At 42.5% G+C, this 16,024-nt stretch overlaps 1 protein-coding gene across 3 annotated transcripts in view; it reads right to left on the bottom strand.

The window, feature by feature from the left end:
• fat2 (FAT atypical cadherin 2) overlaps nt 1-16,024 on the bottom strand; it is an 81,252-nt gene that overhangs the window by 64,455 nt on the left and 773 nt on the right. The window contains exons 1-3 of one of the 3 annotated variants that reach the window (XM_037263087.1): nt 15,584-15,624; nt 2,392-5,651; nt 1,153-1,464 (exon numbers count right to left, since the gene is read on the bottom strand). In XM_037263087.1, the coding sequence (XP_037118982.1) occupies nt 1,153-1,464; nt 2,392-5,651; nt 15,584-15,600 (3,589 nt within the window). In that variant the 5' untranslated portion in view covers nt 15,601-15,624. Of the gene's footprint in view, nt 1-1,152; nt 1,465-2,391; nt 5,652-6,129; nt 6,201-15,583; nt 15,625-16,024 lie in introns of those variants that run through there. The other 2 variants (XM_037263086.1, XM_037263088.1) reach the window with 2 other exon arrangements.

The following is a 16,024-nucleotide window of genomic DNA, read 5'->3' as shown; positions in this document are numbered from 1 at the left end:
TTACATCAGAGTGCTCTGTAAGAAAAATAACAGAGGCGCCTGCGAGTTGGAAGCCTGTTCCAACTGTTTGTTGTGCTGTTAGAAAACTGCAGTTGTTTGTTTACATTCAAACCCAGTTTATAGCATACGTGAATGACGTCATGCATGCTTTGATCACACGATTACAATTTGAGTATCTTGGCGCCCTCATACTGGTCATTGTAGATTCCAGTCTTGCTCTTTTTCTGTCGACTTCACACAAGTGCAAAAAAAGAGAATAAGCCTATATGCTCCCAAGAGAGCAAACGAGATCTTGCTCTGCCATTTATTATTTTATTATTTTTTAGATTTAGTTTTCGTTTCTGTACTTTACCTGAGGCGCTGCTCAGTATGGTTGACGACATCTCGCCTAAAGTCTGCAACCTGGGCACCAGCTATCATTTCAATCCCACACGAGTCCATCAGAAATTCTGCCTTTTTTCACTTGCCAAATGTTTTGGGACAATGGTGTAATTGTCTACAGTGGAAGGCATGTTTCTGATTTGTTTATTAGTATGAATATGCATTGTGCTATTCACAAGACCTTGCATGCAGCATTTGCACATCTCCCTGAGGAATACAATCAAAACCAAGAATATATATTTCCACAACGAGACTGTTACTCATCTGTTATGCATACTACACCATTTTTCCATTCTCGCCATTGTGATTATTTTTGGTGGCCTATAAATCAAAATGTTTGACATCCAGACCAAATCAATCAATCAATCAATCAATCAATCAATCAATCAATCAATCAATCATTCTCTTTGAACGCTGCACATTCCTGTGCGAGCCTCTTTAAAGTGGCATCTAGTTTCTTTTTATGCTGCCTGCATGCTGGCACACTAAAAAGATGCACCGGCATGTCACAGCCTGGCGCTGTTGTTTTATGTCCACAGATTTCATTTCGCCATCAAATTGTCAATGGGAAACCTGACAATACCTTTCGTTGAGGAGTCATTAAAAAGGAATAAAGGGCCTGATAGGGATTAGGGTTAGGGCCCACTGCGGTTCTCAGTGGCTTATATCTCAGTAGTCTGTCCTAGTTTGCTGTGAGTCATGTCCCACTGTGTACTCATTTGTATCCTATAAAAACGGAACAGTTAAACATGAATTAAATGTGTCACTAACCTGTTTGGCGATCAACATCAAAGTACGTCCGATGAGACTCTGACATGTGGAATGAAAGCTGTCCTTGCGAGGATGCGTCAGCATCTGAGGCTGCCACCAGGACGACAGACGTGACAGCATCTATATTCTCCGGGACGGTCGCAAAGTAGACAGGCTGGGAAAGCTCCGGAGCGTTGTCGTTGATGTCCAGCACGTCCACGTAGATGTGCGTCCATGAGGCCAGGGGCTCAGTACCAAGGTCAGTGGCCATCACAGAGAGCCAGTAGTGGTAAACCTTTTCCCGGTCCAGCGGCCGAGTGGTCCGGATCACCCCTGTGTATACATTGTTATGAACAAAATATTTAGATTGGAGTGGTGAGTATTACTTCGTTAAAAGTTCTCCAGTGTTCACTGTGACATTTAAGGTAAGCAGAGCTCCATTGAATTTTGTTGAATGCACAGATAAGTACTAAAAGATTTTCGCGGGAGATGTGTTCCAGAACCACCCGCAAATAAAATCGAAAATCTGCTAAGTTAAAACTATATAGTATGTATTATTTAGAAATTTAAACATAATTTGATTCAAATTTGTCTTGGGCTTGTCGTAAAGTTACATCCTAACTTAAACTACTTTAAGAATTGTAAAAACATGCAAATCAATAAATGTTCTATTTCGTTGAGCCATTATAATATCCCAGAACATCACCAAACTATCCGCCCCCGTCCGGTTTGACATGGAACTCAATTTGCCCTGATTTTATCTGAGCCATAAGTGCAGTGGCAGGCTAATGGAATATGAGGTGATTTGTTGAGGGGTCGCAAGATGGGCTACGAGCAAAAAAGATATGCACTGATGGAAAAAAAAAAAACACTTCGTCAAAGACCCAGAGGCAATACCATGTCTGCCCTATCGGAAAAGTGTTATTCAACCATTATTTTTCATCATAGAAATGAGAATTTCCTGTCTGTTCAGGCATGGCCTTGAAAACATTTTGCAGATTTTCTCATGTTGGAAATGCGAGCCACATTTCGTGTTGCTAAGTGGAATTGGCTCAGAACTGTTTGTTTTGCAAGGATTCCTGGAAATGGTCAAGGCCAGATCCTCACTTATCAGAATTGCGTACGCAAAATCAGGGTCTCACATCTTACAATGAGACAAAAGATGCAAACCACTGCTTTACTATGATGTTCATGACAATCCTCTGAAATTTGATCAGTTTGTCAGTAAACTGTTTCAGCTCTACTTATATCCTGTCTTACCTGTTTCCTCGTCAATGACGAACACTCCGAGACCAGAACCGTCGTGGATGTGGTACCGGATGACGCCGTCTTCACCCACGTCCTTGTCCGTGGCTGTCACTGTGAGCACTGATGTACCCTCCACTGCGTCCTCCATCACCATGGCCTCAAACACAAACTCAGAGAACAGTGGCCGGTGGAGGTTCTCATTTACATCTAAGACCTGGATCTCCACGATGCAGGACGACGATAGGGATCGCGGGAGGCCGTGGTCAACGGCGCGAACAGTAAAGTTGTACAATGGCCTTTGCTCAAAGTCCAGCTCTCTCTCTAGGGTCAAGGCACCAGTGGAGGAATCCAGGCCAAAGATCCCACCCTCTGTGTTCTTAAGGTTGTATGAGATGAGGCCACCGTCACCCAGATCAGGGTCCACACTCTCTACCCACACCAGTAAGGTTCCCAATGGTAAATCCTCAGGAACTTTGACTCTGTAGATCTTTGTTAGAAAGGTTGGCGGGTTGTCGTTGACGTCCTGAAGCACTACTATAAGGTGGAGGGTGGCAAACAACGGGGGAGAGAATTTGGACTGATCCCTGGCTTCAATCCAGAGATCATGCCTGGGTGAAGTTTCTCGATCCAGAGGAGCTGTGACCACCACCTTGCCTGTGACATCATTAATCTGAAATCTGTCGGTAGTTGTCAGAAGGCTGTACTTGATTTTCCCGCTTGCATCTTTGTCAAAATCAGTTGCATGGGCTGTGAAAATGACGGAGTCTACTTTGATGTTTTCGGGGATTCGAATCACATGTCTAGGCTGATCGAAAAGAGGCGGGTTGTCGTTGACGTCCAACACATTTACTGCAAGAAACTTCCACACTGACCTTTGCGGGGATCCCAGATCATAGGCAGTGATGTTCAGAATATAGAACTCTCTACTCTCTCGGTCGAGCCGACAAACTAGACGAAGATCCCCGGAGAAGGTGTCTACAGCAAAGCAGCCATCCTCGTTCCCACCAGTGACGGCGTACGCAAGCATCCCATTAAAGCCTGTATCGTGGTCTGATGCATCCAAGCGGACCACGGTAGAGTTCAGCGGGTAGTCCTCAGAGAGATCCAGAAAGCTGGGAAGGCCAGCATCAAACATTGGAGGGTGTCTGTTAGTGATGTAGATATCAGATGATGTATCCTCCACATATTCAGTCCAGATGGGTTTGATTGACTCTATCAGTTTGTCTGTGAGCTGTTTGAAAATTAATGTTTCCTGACAGCGAACTGTCGGCTCATCGCCCCAGCTGGTGACTGTCACCCGCACAACTGATGCCTCTGAACGGTGCTCCCCGTCAAAGGCCACAACTCCCAAATCGAATGAATATACACCTGGTGGGATTGTATGCTTCAGGTTGACCTCACCCGAAACAGAGTCAATGGCAAATATCTGGAGCTCATTGCCCGACTCAATGAAATAGCGCAGCTGCTGCAGCTCATCCAAGTCAATAGCCGACAGCTCCACAACCACATGGCCAATGGCAAGATCTGGGGGTACTGTGACGTTGCAGCCCACTGTCTCAAAAAGAGGCACGTTGTCGTTAACATTGTTGAGGGTGATTGTCACGGCACACTCGCTGACCCGACTGAATGGCTCGCCACTGTCTGAGGCCCAAACCCTCAGGTGGTACCAACGCTTCATTAGCTCAAAGTCCATGTGTCCTGTAGTGAAGATGACACCCGTAAAGGGGTCTATTGCGAACGGCAGGTGGTCTGCATTGGCAATGGTGTAAGTCACAAAGCTGTGTTTCCCCTCATCCTTGTCTGTTGCTTTTACTTTCAAAAGGCTGCTGCCGATGGGGCTATTTTCATCCACTGTGGCCTGATAGGAGGACTGTGTGAACTCTGGACTATTGTCATTCTCGTCTGCAATCTTGACCACGACGTGAGCCTTAGCCTCGCCTCCGTTAGCTAGTATGTCAAATTCGTAGTGTTTCTGACCCTCGTAGTCAAACATCTCCCTGGTGATGATGATCCCGCTTTTGGGATTTATCTTAAATTTAGAGCTGTCTGCATTTGTTTTAACACTGTATGTCACATTGCCGAAACTCACTGACACCTTTGCAACAAAGGTTTTCGGGGGAGACATCTCACTGATGACAACAACGTAGGTGTCTTCCAAGAACGACATTGGTCGGTAATGAAAGGCAGGAATGTGGATCTTAGCAACGGAAGACATCAAACCAGGGGAACTGATATCTTGAGCTTGTAAGGACAGATTATGCCCAAAGGGACTTTGTGACCAGAGGATCTTCTTGGTGGAGACTATTTGGAAGTCATTCCCCTGCAATCCGTCAGGGATGACCTCAAATTTTTTGTGAGGATCACCGCCAACGATTCGAAGAGAATTGACGGGCTTGAGGCCTGCCTCGACGTGGACGTTGATCGTCACCATGCCGTCTGCAGAGACCAATGGATCGGCAGGAGGTTTGATCACCGGAGCAGCCGCGGCAGCTTTTTGTACTTTCACGCTCACCTTGGCGACGTTGCCGAATTTCTGAACACCTGAGATCCTCTTGGTTCTGTCCTCAGCGAACACGGTGAGCTCGTATCGCTCGCTGCGGGTGTGATTGAGTTTCTTCAACAGACTGATGGTTCCGCTGAAAGGGTCCACAACAAACGGATGGGATTTGATGGTGAATGAGTAATAGAACTTGGCGTTGCTGCCCATATCAGCGTCCGCCGCGCTAACCTTGGTCAGAATGGTCTGGAGTGGCGTGTCTTCTGAGATGGCCACGCTATATGAGGATGGGTCGAAAAGAGGCTTGAGGTCGTTTGTGTCCAGAATCTGAACAAAGACTTTGGTCTTTGCTTGGAGTTCCTGAGTGCTCTCTGTGGCCTTCACCGTCAGTGTATAAGTATCCCTCACTTCCCTGTTTAAAAGTGCCACATGTTGAGTTTTGATCCTCAGGAAACAAAAATCTCCTACTCTGACATCCTCCGCTTGGAAATAGCCGCCGTCGTCCCCGGAAACGATCAAATATTTGATTTCCCAGAATGTATCCACCATCTCCAAGCCCATCTTCACTGGAGTCTCGACATACGACCCTGCACCGGAGTTCTCGTCGATGGTGGTGTTGTAGAGATGGTGCGTGAATCTCAGTGGAGATCCAGCTTTGAGTTCCGCCACTGTTCCATCACATGGTGCTGAATTTAGCAGAATTGTGGCTAATATTAGCCAGTTAGCAAGTAGTGATGCAGCCATTTTTTGAAGTAGCTTTTTGATCCTCTGTTGTCTGAAAAGGAAAAAACACAAACAAAAGCATGAAGGATATGTTTTATGATAAAAGGACACCAGTGAACTGCATTCTAAAATGTGTTTGACTGTTAAAATCGTGAGGAAAAGTTGCACTTTCCCAATCCAGACGATCCCATCCAGCATTTTTAGGTGATGGGAAAATGTACAATTAAATTAATGATCTATTGCAGCATTTCTATGATCAAATATAGGGTTTTGAAAGCCCAATTCAGCTAGACGGCTAAAGAAAAACTCATCTGATATTTTTTGTCACCATGCTCTGGTCATGTGCAATGGTCGAAAAATATTTATTTTTCACAATTTGTCAAGTACAGTATATGACATTAAAATTTGAAAGCAATCAGACAATGTTTGAAGGACGCTTAAAAATGTTCAAACAACAATCTCACACGAGCAGAATTTTAAGACGTAAATAATGCATTCATATAGACAAAAAATCAAGGGGGGTTTCCTACCCTGAAACTTGGGGGAAGCTAAACAATACAGCACCTCCAAAATGTTGAATCATCATTGCATCGTGAGTCAATTTGTGCACGTTTGCATAAAAACAATCACACACACACGCTCTCTCTGTGCCCTCCAGTCTTCCACAGGCAACAAAATCAAATACAATACCAGAAGTTTTGTTCTGACATGCTCTGAGTAAGCGCAACACAGCGTTCCAGAAGACCAGTTGCCTTGAAGCATTTTGTAGCAGGTGGCAGCCCCCCACAAATGCTCCTGTAATTATTCCGCTGACAGTTGCGTCACAGGCAACAAGTTGTAACTGAGATGGCTTTTGATCGGTCATCTCAGAGGTTTGTGTTGGGATTTCAGTGGGAATCTAATGTGCTGCTCTGTGCTGTGCATTAGTTGCAGTCGGACGATCACAGATTCTAAGAGCGCCCAAAGATGCCGATGTTTTTTTGGCAGAATGGAGTTAAAAGTCAAATAGTGAAGGAATACAAGACAGCTATGCATACAAATGTAATGTGAAATAATAATTTTAAAAAAGTTATTCGAAGTGTATGACATTGGTTACCACATCCGCCTCACAGTTCAGAGGGTGTGAGTTCAATTCCACCGCCGGCACTCCTTGTGTGGAGTTTGCCTGTTCTTCCCGTGCCTGCATGGGTTTTCTCCGGGCACTCCGGTTTCCTCCCACATCCCAAAAACATGCACGTTGGACTTATTGAGCACTCTAAATTGCCCCTAGGTGTGAGTGCGGATGGTTGTGCGTCTCTGTGTGCCTTGCAATTGACTGGAAACCGGTTCAGGGTGTGCTCCGCCTACTGCCCGATGACGGCTGGGATAGGTTCCAGCACGCCTGCAACCCTCATGAGGACAAGTGGTACAGAAAATGGATGGATGGATGGATGGATGGATGGATGGATGGATGGATGGATGGATGGATGGATGGATGGAGAAGCATATGATTTCTGACAAATAGGTTTTGCCTTGAATGTACTTTTAAAAGAGAATGTTACATTCAAATGAAAAGTACATAAAAAAACAGACATTTTAATGGCAAGATATAGATGGGCAAAGTCAAAATTTAACTCCTAATATTCTACAACAGTATTTTAATGGCAATAAAACATTTCCTAGCACATCGAGGGTGCCAGTTAATTTCATTATTTTGCTTTTTGCCACAGAGCTGGGTCCCTATGTATAGTGGAGGTTCACTATCTATAGTGTTTCCCGGTTATAACGCGGTTCCCCATTTTAACGTGGGTCATCATTCCCGGTGTCATGATGGTGGTGAAAAATAAGAAATCTGAATACAACTGAGACACTGCCAGAGATGGTGGCTTTGCGCCGGACAATCTGCCTCAGGGTGCTCGCTGGGCGGTCACAAGGTCGCTCGGTGTCACTAGTGCAGGAGTAAAAAACAGAAAGAATTGTTTTCCTCCAGGGCAACTGGCTGCTGTGGTCGCCTCAGAGTGCACCCACAAAAAAGATCCTGTGGCATTTACTCCATTAATTGTGCAAGTAGGGGCGAGAGTTTTGGTCGGACAATTTATGGCTGCTTCTTCATGACAAGACGCCTGCTCGCAATTCCCTGAGCATCCTTCAGTTCCTTAGGCAAAGGATACACTCGAGCTTTTTTTGTCTTAATTTGCCGGCTGCCTCAATGACATACCTGCCCGTGCTAATCTGCACCAAAGTGTGCCGAGCACAGCCACGCCATCATCTGCAATTAGATTTGGGGGAAAAATAGAATGTCTTTCTGCCTCTTCCTAAAGACAAATAGAGTGCCACAGCGTAGATAACCAACTGCTATCATGTTTTATCTGAGCATCTTGACAGGATTATGCAAAAGGCTCGCCTGGCTACGGCGCAGGCACTTGGCCCGTGCAGGTAGGCTGCTGGTGTTGGAAGCTCCAGCGGTGGGTGACGGTGATGATGACGGTGACGATGACGGTGCGGGTGCTTTATCTGCTGCTCAGAGGCGACACACTACTGACGCAGGAGCAGATTAGTACACTCTCGGTCACTGTTTGGGTTTCAGGGCCGTGAGATTTTAGGCATCGTTTTCATCTCAACATAGCATCCCACTTAGTTTAGGTAACGCACAGACACCAATCAGTTGATGCACGCATCATTTACCAAGGGTGTCAAACTTGTTTTCATGGAGCGCCACGCCATCATTGTGGTTGCACTTGGTTGGTTAAAACAGGAAAGACATTTAGAGCAATTGCTAAGGGAATTAATATTTGCTGGTGAACAGTGTTCCATATTTTTTCATGTCTTCTGTTTTTGTAACTCATTATTAACCAATTCAAAGTGTTAAAGATAGATTGAGAAGAACTATGTTAGCACTTTTGAACACTTTGTTTTGAATTGATCGTGTTATACTTCATTATATAATGTAGCGGTGAGCCATAATGTTGCAGAACCAAAAATGCCAAAATTAAATAATACGTTTTTAAAAATCTAATAAATAAACTGTCAATTTTTGCAATGATATATTACAGTGTTACTTAGCATGCAGCAAGCTGAAGGGAACACTTTTCAAATCAATGTATGTGTCAATGTAACGAGTGAATCGTGAAAACAAATAAGGTTGCATTTTCTCAGTTACAGCACATTGGTAAATGTGCACTTTGGCATTCACTTGATAGTGTGCCGAAACACAACAGGAAGATTTGGAGACTTGTGTATCACCTACTCTACCTCCCCGACTTCTGATTAGAATTCATTTGAACATGACATGTCCTGACACAAGAGACATTTCATTATCCAGAACCTACTGGAATGGATTCAGTTTAATTTGCACTTCTCTGTGGAGAAGCAGCTGCACAGCATTACAATAACGTTTTTAAAAAGGTTGTACATTTTTAGGGGTGGTGGTGGCGGCATTGGGGGTGGTTGACAGAAGTGCTGCGGGTCCTGTTGTGACGTTCCTGGGAAGAATGAGGGCTACAGAGAAATGTAAACCCGCTCGACAAGTGGCTGCAAGTTACTCCTCAAGTGTGTGTGTGTTTCTGCCCCCGCAGGCCCAGAAACCACAAATGTTCCCGATCAATCCTCATTCCAGTCGGATTTATGTGTGCAGGGAAACTGAAAAACTCCCCACTTTCCCACCACCACAACAACACAAACAATAAATTGTTAGTGCTCGAGCATGGAGGTGAGATTGCTTCGTTTCCTCCTCGTTATTGTTCTTAGGGCAAATCAATTGACATTTTGAGGACATTCCCCTTACTCAAACGCGCATCATATGCTAGTGAAATTATCTGGTAGGTATTGTGGGTATGAAACCCTCCAACCTTAGCTTGATACTGCCCTCTAGATTTTTGGGTTTTAAATTTCGCTGCTCAAGCCAGTTTCATTTGGTAGGTACATATGTCCATCACAAGCAGACTAAATAGTCCCAAGGACACAGTAAAACACACAAAGTCTGCCATTTTGGTTTCAAGTGCTCGTTTTGGGTGGATTCCGAAATTGAGAATTTTACACAGCCTTAATTTCTAGGTGTTCTCCCGTGTAGTAATTATATAAGCCAGTTTCCCTTAGCGACATGAAATTTGGTGTTCAGGTATATTAAGATTAAGATTAAAGTCCCAATGATCGTCACACACACACCTGGGTGTGGTGAAATTTGTCCTCTGCATTTAACCCATCCCCGTGTGATTTTAATCCATCCCCTGGGGGAGAGGGGAGCAGTGAGCAGCAGCGGTGCCGCGCTCGGGAATCAGTTGGTGATCTAACCCCCCAATTCCAACCCTTAATGCTGAGTGCCAAGCAGGGAGGCAATGGGTCCCATTTTTATAGTCTTTGGTATGACCCGGCCGGGGTTTGAACCCACAACCTTCCAGTCTCAGGGCGGACACTCTACCACTAGGCCACTGAGCTGGTATCATGAGTAGACTCACTTAAAGTCTTGAAGTTCATAACTGGAAACACAGAGGGCTCTATTTTCATTGACAGCGCGAGTGTAAAAACGGACGTATTCTTATTTTTAGCAGACATGATGCACTTGTTTGGGAATTTGGTTCGTCACCCTGCTATACCGACCGTTTGCAAAGGTCTGCAAAAATATCAAAACTTAAACTAACCCGCTCCTGTGTAGAACGACATCACTCCTCACTCCAGACGTGTACTGAGAACCTAAAACTAGCCTGGAAAGTGCTATTTTTGTTTGGAGAAGCCATTTTACGGTCTCTTGGACACTTTGATGAGTCTTAAAACCAAACCCGTCCACTAGTGTGAAATTTAATAGCTGCATCAATCATGAGTAAACCCACAAAAAAAAGGCTCAAGAACACACGTGTTCCATTTACACCATTTCTAGGGGACCTGGAAATGGGGTAATCAAACAAGCCAGCTTCCCATAGAGTCCTGAACTATGTTCGACATGACTATTACGAGTAGACCCAATAAAAACCTCAGAAAAGGAAACAAGAAGTTTCACATTTTCATTTTGAGCAACAACGAAGGTCATTTTGGCAATGTATACTAGAAAGATAGATGAGAGTAAATTATGAAGGAGTTTTCGTCATTGTGTTGGGCTGCAAAGTTTGATGGCTCGCCATAAAACAAAAAACTGTGGTGTGAAGTTCCGTTCAGTGATAATGTACCTTTGTTTGCTCTAAACTTTACTAAATAGTCCAATGTGGAATAAATAAACAGGAATAATTAACTGCCCTCCTTGGTGAGGATGTGTAGTGCAGATATACTGTGCGTGGGCGTAGGCGTATGTGCAGGACTGTGCGTGTGTGTGTGTGCGTGCGCAGGTAGTACTAAGGATGCTGATGCTGATGTGTGGGATCCATTACGTGGCTGACAGCGTTCATTAGCTTCAAATGGAGTTCATGATTGTTTGTGTGTTTTCAATGTGTTGCCTAATCTATCCTCCTCATGGCTATACCTTGAACGCCCATTACAGCCTGGAGGAGGGAGGGATGGGGCATACCACAGCCCACTCAGAGCCCACACCAATGTTTACAGAGTAAAAACAAAGTGATTAGCTTCGGAGCTTCTTGTATAAAGCTCACATTAACCTTTGATGTGCTCAATGTGAGTGAAAGGTATGAAACGCTCACTGAGCCATTGACAAAAAGCCATAAAAAGTTTGCAACACTTCCCCACTACCCTAGCGTAAAGGTGGGCGGTTGGAAGGCCTCTTAATATGGGAGATGCTTCGTTGTTTGTTTTCCCCAATATCGTTCCACTACTCCATGAGGCATGCTTCAAAACAACACCATCAGCAATGTGGATAGGCTATGCGTGTGTTGCATTCACAGAATCAGGAATTTTTGGAACTCTTGCAAACTGAGATACCATTTGCAAAACTTGCCTTAATTATATGGAAATTCTTTGTCCAAAACGTTCAAGGCTTATTTTTATTGCTCAAGAAACTGCCAGCAGGTAATATAGTACACAAAGCATGAAGGGCATGAGCCTTGGTCTGAAAAATACCTATTTTTTTATAAGTTATACAGTTTAGATTTTACAGTATTGAAGAGTTTGTTTCTGGGAAAAAAATCACTCTTAAACGACTTCCAAAGAATGTTAATTTCTGTGAGAAAGGTTAGGGTTAGGGTCATGCACATTTACCAGCTTCATTGACAGTAGTTCCTAGGCTGGAAAGAAAAATAAAACAGCAACTCAAAAAATGAAAACTAATTATTTTCAATGGAATATATAATAAAAAGCTCTAAAAACGAAGATAGCGAGATAGCGAGGGAGACCGGTCACACTGTGCTCCTTCAAGGTTACCCCTTTTCATTTATATTACAACGGATACAATAGTTTCAATTCAACTGTGACATTGACTGTTGCAATTGCAGATGTTTTGTGTTATCAGGCATCGGAAAACACAAGCATTAACTGTATACACTTGTAGCAACTTGCAGCAAAATTGTTGAGGGAACGGGATCGAGATTGTTGCCCTTTTACATCATGTAATTTGTGGCGGATACAATTTTTGTTGTTTCTGTCAAATTCTTATTTGCATCACATCACCACAATGTGTGGTTTTCTTTACCAACAACAAAAACTAGGGCTTCCTCCCAGAAATGAATGTCCCGTTTTTCAAAACACTACGTTGGTACCTAAACTTAAGAGTGACTTAAGATTGACATAATGAGTTTTCAAGATATGAGTCATTGCTCAAGTGATATTTTGCAGTTAAAAAACAGCTTTTCTTTCATAATGAGGCATTGAGAATTGGAATGAAATATATTAGCTCAAACGCTTTGCACCAAATTTAGACTTCAAACATCACCTGTTGACCAGCAGCTACAACAACATATTCATAATCATGATACTCAGAAACAATACAGTTCTTGCTGTATCCTGATAAAATACTACTACTACTACTACTACTACTGCTACTACTACTAATAATATTAATAATAATAAAGGCCATGATCTTAATAACCTGTGAGGGAACTATAGCAGTCGTTATCCACCTTCTCATTATGTCATTAAAAAATGAATGGAATCCTTGCTCATATGTTAGCAAAAAGTAAGTAAGGCTAAAATCAAATCTGGCTCAGTTGTTTTGTTGATCTGTAGAAGCAAACTATGGTTAATTCATGACAAGAATGCTAACGGACGTGTCACAAATTGGACCACCTGTTTTTATATTTTTACTCAATGTCCTCCTCCCTGCTCTAAGTTGTCCTCCCCAGTGGAGGTAAAAAAATAAATTAAGAGTGTGACATCTTTATGAGCTTTCTCTGCATCTCATCTGTGCGCCAATGCCTCTGACCTTTCAACTTTCCCTCAACAACTTCCCAGCAGAATCCATTGTGGAAACATGTAACACGTTCAGCCCCGCAGCCCCGACTCCTGGACATTTCTCACATTCCGCAGGCAGTTTGTTAGCCTTTGGCTGTGTCGTTAGCACTGATAATCTGAAAGGAGATCTGAAAAGAGTTTATGAGTATGTTGTTACAAGATACCAAAATGGTTTCTAAAGGGTTTACTGTATACGTGCTTAATAAGTATGTTGTAAATCCTTAACAAATTGTATTATAAAGATAAAACATGGTCACTTTGGGGTCTGCCATCTTAGCAAACAATTTATTTTACACATGTTAACAAAAGTTGCAAAAAATCATTGATAAAATCTATTTTAGCCTCAGCCCAATCTTAAACCAATTAAGATTCTTAAGCCACACTTATTACCACATGTCTTTAAAAAGCAGGAACAAACTAGGTAGGTAATACATTTTATATATTTCCTTATAAAGGTGTTAAACATGGTTAATAACAATCTCACAAATGCTTTGTAATCATTAATGTTATAAAGTGCACATAAATCTTTCAAAGCTTAACCCCCACTTTAAGGGTGAGAGGTTTTGGTGAGGGGCTTGTTTGAGTTTTTAAAAAGTGGTTCCACACACGTGTGGGCACAGGTACACATGCGCAAACACACACACATGCGAACACACGCACACACATCCACACAAACAACATCAGTCATTCACTCGAGTTGGGTGATTGACAGGATGAGCTTTCGAATAAGGAATGTCGCTGAGGAATTTGTATACCAGCCCGCCTGCCTAAATTTTGTGTGTTCGCGTGCCAGTGTGTAGTTTGTTGCCTTTGGGGACATCTATAACATGCCGTACAGAAACAAGTTTATCTTAATGCAAGAACTAAATGTAAGCCATCAATTAATGTGCTCTAAAAAGTTAAAGATCGACTTTGTGTTCTCGAACGGCCTTTCTTGAATCATCCATCCATCCATCCATCCATCCATCCATCCATCCATCCATCATTTGTTTCCATCTTCATCTAACGTGACTCACTGAAGCACCTTATTTTGAGGCAATAAAGACTAAGAGCGCATCTGCGCCTCCTTTCAGTCACCTCGTCTCCAGACAGCCTTGTTATCAAATGCAATTAATAAGGTCGACTTCTAACAAGAGCAGCCAATTAAGTCATTTGACTGTCTGGGTGATGCAACAAAACAATCCCCCTTCGGTTATATGAGCAGGATTTATGTTAAAATTATGGCTGGGACTAAAAATAAAATCTTCTAATTCACATTTTTCTGGGTTAATTTGTAGAAGCAAAGATGTTGGCAATTATTTTGTCACAAAGGAACACGGCCAGTGAGTTCCAAATGATACATTAAAGCACCCTTAGGCCTCAAATGCTAAGTTGGGCAAAATTTGTGGGATGACTCAAGAACTGTGGCAAACTAGTTATCACTTCTGCCTCACAGTTGATGACGTGTCGGACAGATTTGTACAGATGAGCGTTCACACTACAGATGCATCAGTTACATATCCGATTTATCATATATATCCACACATGAAAGAGGCCCAGGTCAAATTTGAAGAAAAAAAAAAGTGCATGAATACATTAGATATGTGTCACATATGGGCAAAAGAAAAAAAGTCAAAATTGAGCTGCAACTCGCATGTAGCCATAGACAGCACTTTTCACCCGACTTACACTGGGCATGAAAACAAGACCCCAAATGTGCATAACAGCAGCAAGAGCCAGCATGTCACAAACTCTGTCTTATGTGTTCTTTCTCAGAATGAGACAGCGATACATCCAGGAGAAAGCCAGTGTAGCCCTGAGAATGATGAAGAGTTGGATTGTGAGATGCCATCTCATTCATCAGTTTTAGCAGTCACAATCTGTGTTGCCCTCTTGAAGATGATCAAAACAGCTATCACCAATGAGGGCTGCTCAATATTGCAGAAAGCTTATGTTCAGGTCAAGGACAGACTATTTCCAAGGATTCAAGAGGGCCGCAGACTGGATAATTATTATTTTGCAAATCAGGAAAACAAGAAAAGATAAGCACACCCTGGCATGCGTATAGCAAAAATAAGGACAGTGTTACCTGCTTTTGTTGCCTGTTTGCAAACAAAGACAAGAGCTCTCAGCTAGGTGGGGATGGGGTAAGTAAACCCTTAGGCAATAAGAGAAGTATGTTGAACTCACTGCTAACAAGGAAATGAGGCAGAATCAAACGAGATTTTTTTTGGGCAACACAAGGTACAAAAAGCTCCAGGCTGAACATAAAGAAAAGAAACAATAAAGAGATTTTGATGAGGTGAAAATAAATGTCTGCAATACATGGTCCCTATGACCAGGTTTGAGTTCGTACTCTTGATAGACTCTGCTATTACATTCCATGATGCGTGTTCCACTAAAACTGAATTTGAAGTTTCAGACATGGACTCTTGAGACTTTTTTGTGAATGTACTCATGATGGACACACCTACCAAATTTGGTGTTGAGTGGCCTGAGTCGATCTAAAATGGCTACTGAAGCAAAAAGACCAACTTCTTGTGTCTTTTCAAGCATGGGTTCTTGGATTATTTTTTTTTTTTTTGTCAGGTCAACATATGGCAGACACGTTTATCAAATTTTATGTTTATACTTTAAGTTAAAGTTGACTGGACAGGTTGTTCTTTGACTTGGAAATAGCTAAACACCAAAATGGCAGACTTCCTCTGTGATTTCATTGGCAGACTTCCTCTGTGATTTCGGATGGCTTCTTGAGACTTTTTTGTGTACTACAGTTAGATGTCTATCAAAGTTCATGTTTCTAAGTGACACTGGCATACACAATTCTGCCTGTGAGTTATCATCACTGTAAAGTGCCTTCATCACAATCACTTAGTCATCTTAAAACTGGAACAGAAAAATTAGGGCCCAAACATTAAGATAGATAACAGTACAATGAGTCCCTAAAAATGTGTTTTCTTCATTTCAAAACTGTTTTTCCCATTGGAATTACATGATTTTGGCATGTCCCAAACACTACTCTGCTAACCATAACAAGTAGCTAAACAAAATTAAATGATTTTTTATTTATGTCTTTATTGCATACATGCAATTGTTTACATAAAACAAGTAAATTTGCACTTAGGTTTTATCATTGCTATG

Source organism: Syngnathus acus, chromosome 10 (genome assembly GCF_901709675.1).
Source record: "Syngnathus acus chromosome 10, fSynAcu1.2, whole genome shotgun sequence".
NCBI classification, from domain to species: Eukaryota; Metazoa; Chordata; class Actinopteri; order Syngnathiformes; family Syngnathidae; genus Syngnathus; species Syngnathus acus.
The sequence above is the reverse complement of the archived record's forward strand: the minus strand, read 5'-3'. Positions and strand labels throughout refer to the sequence as shown.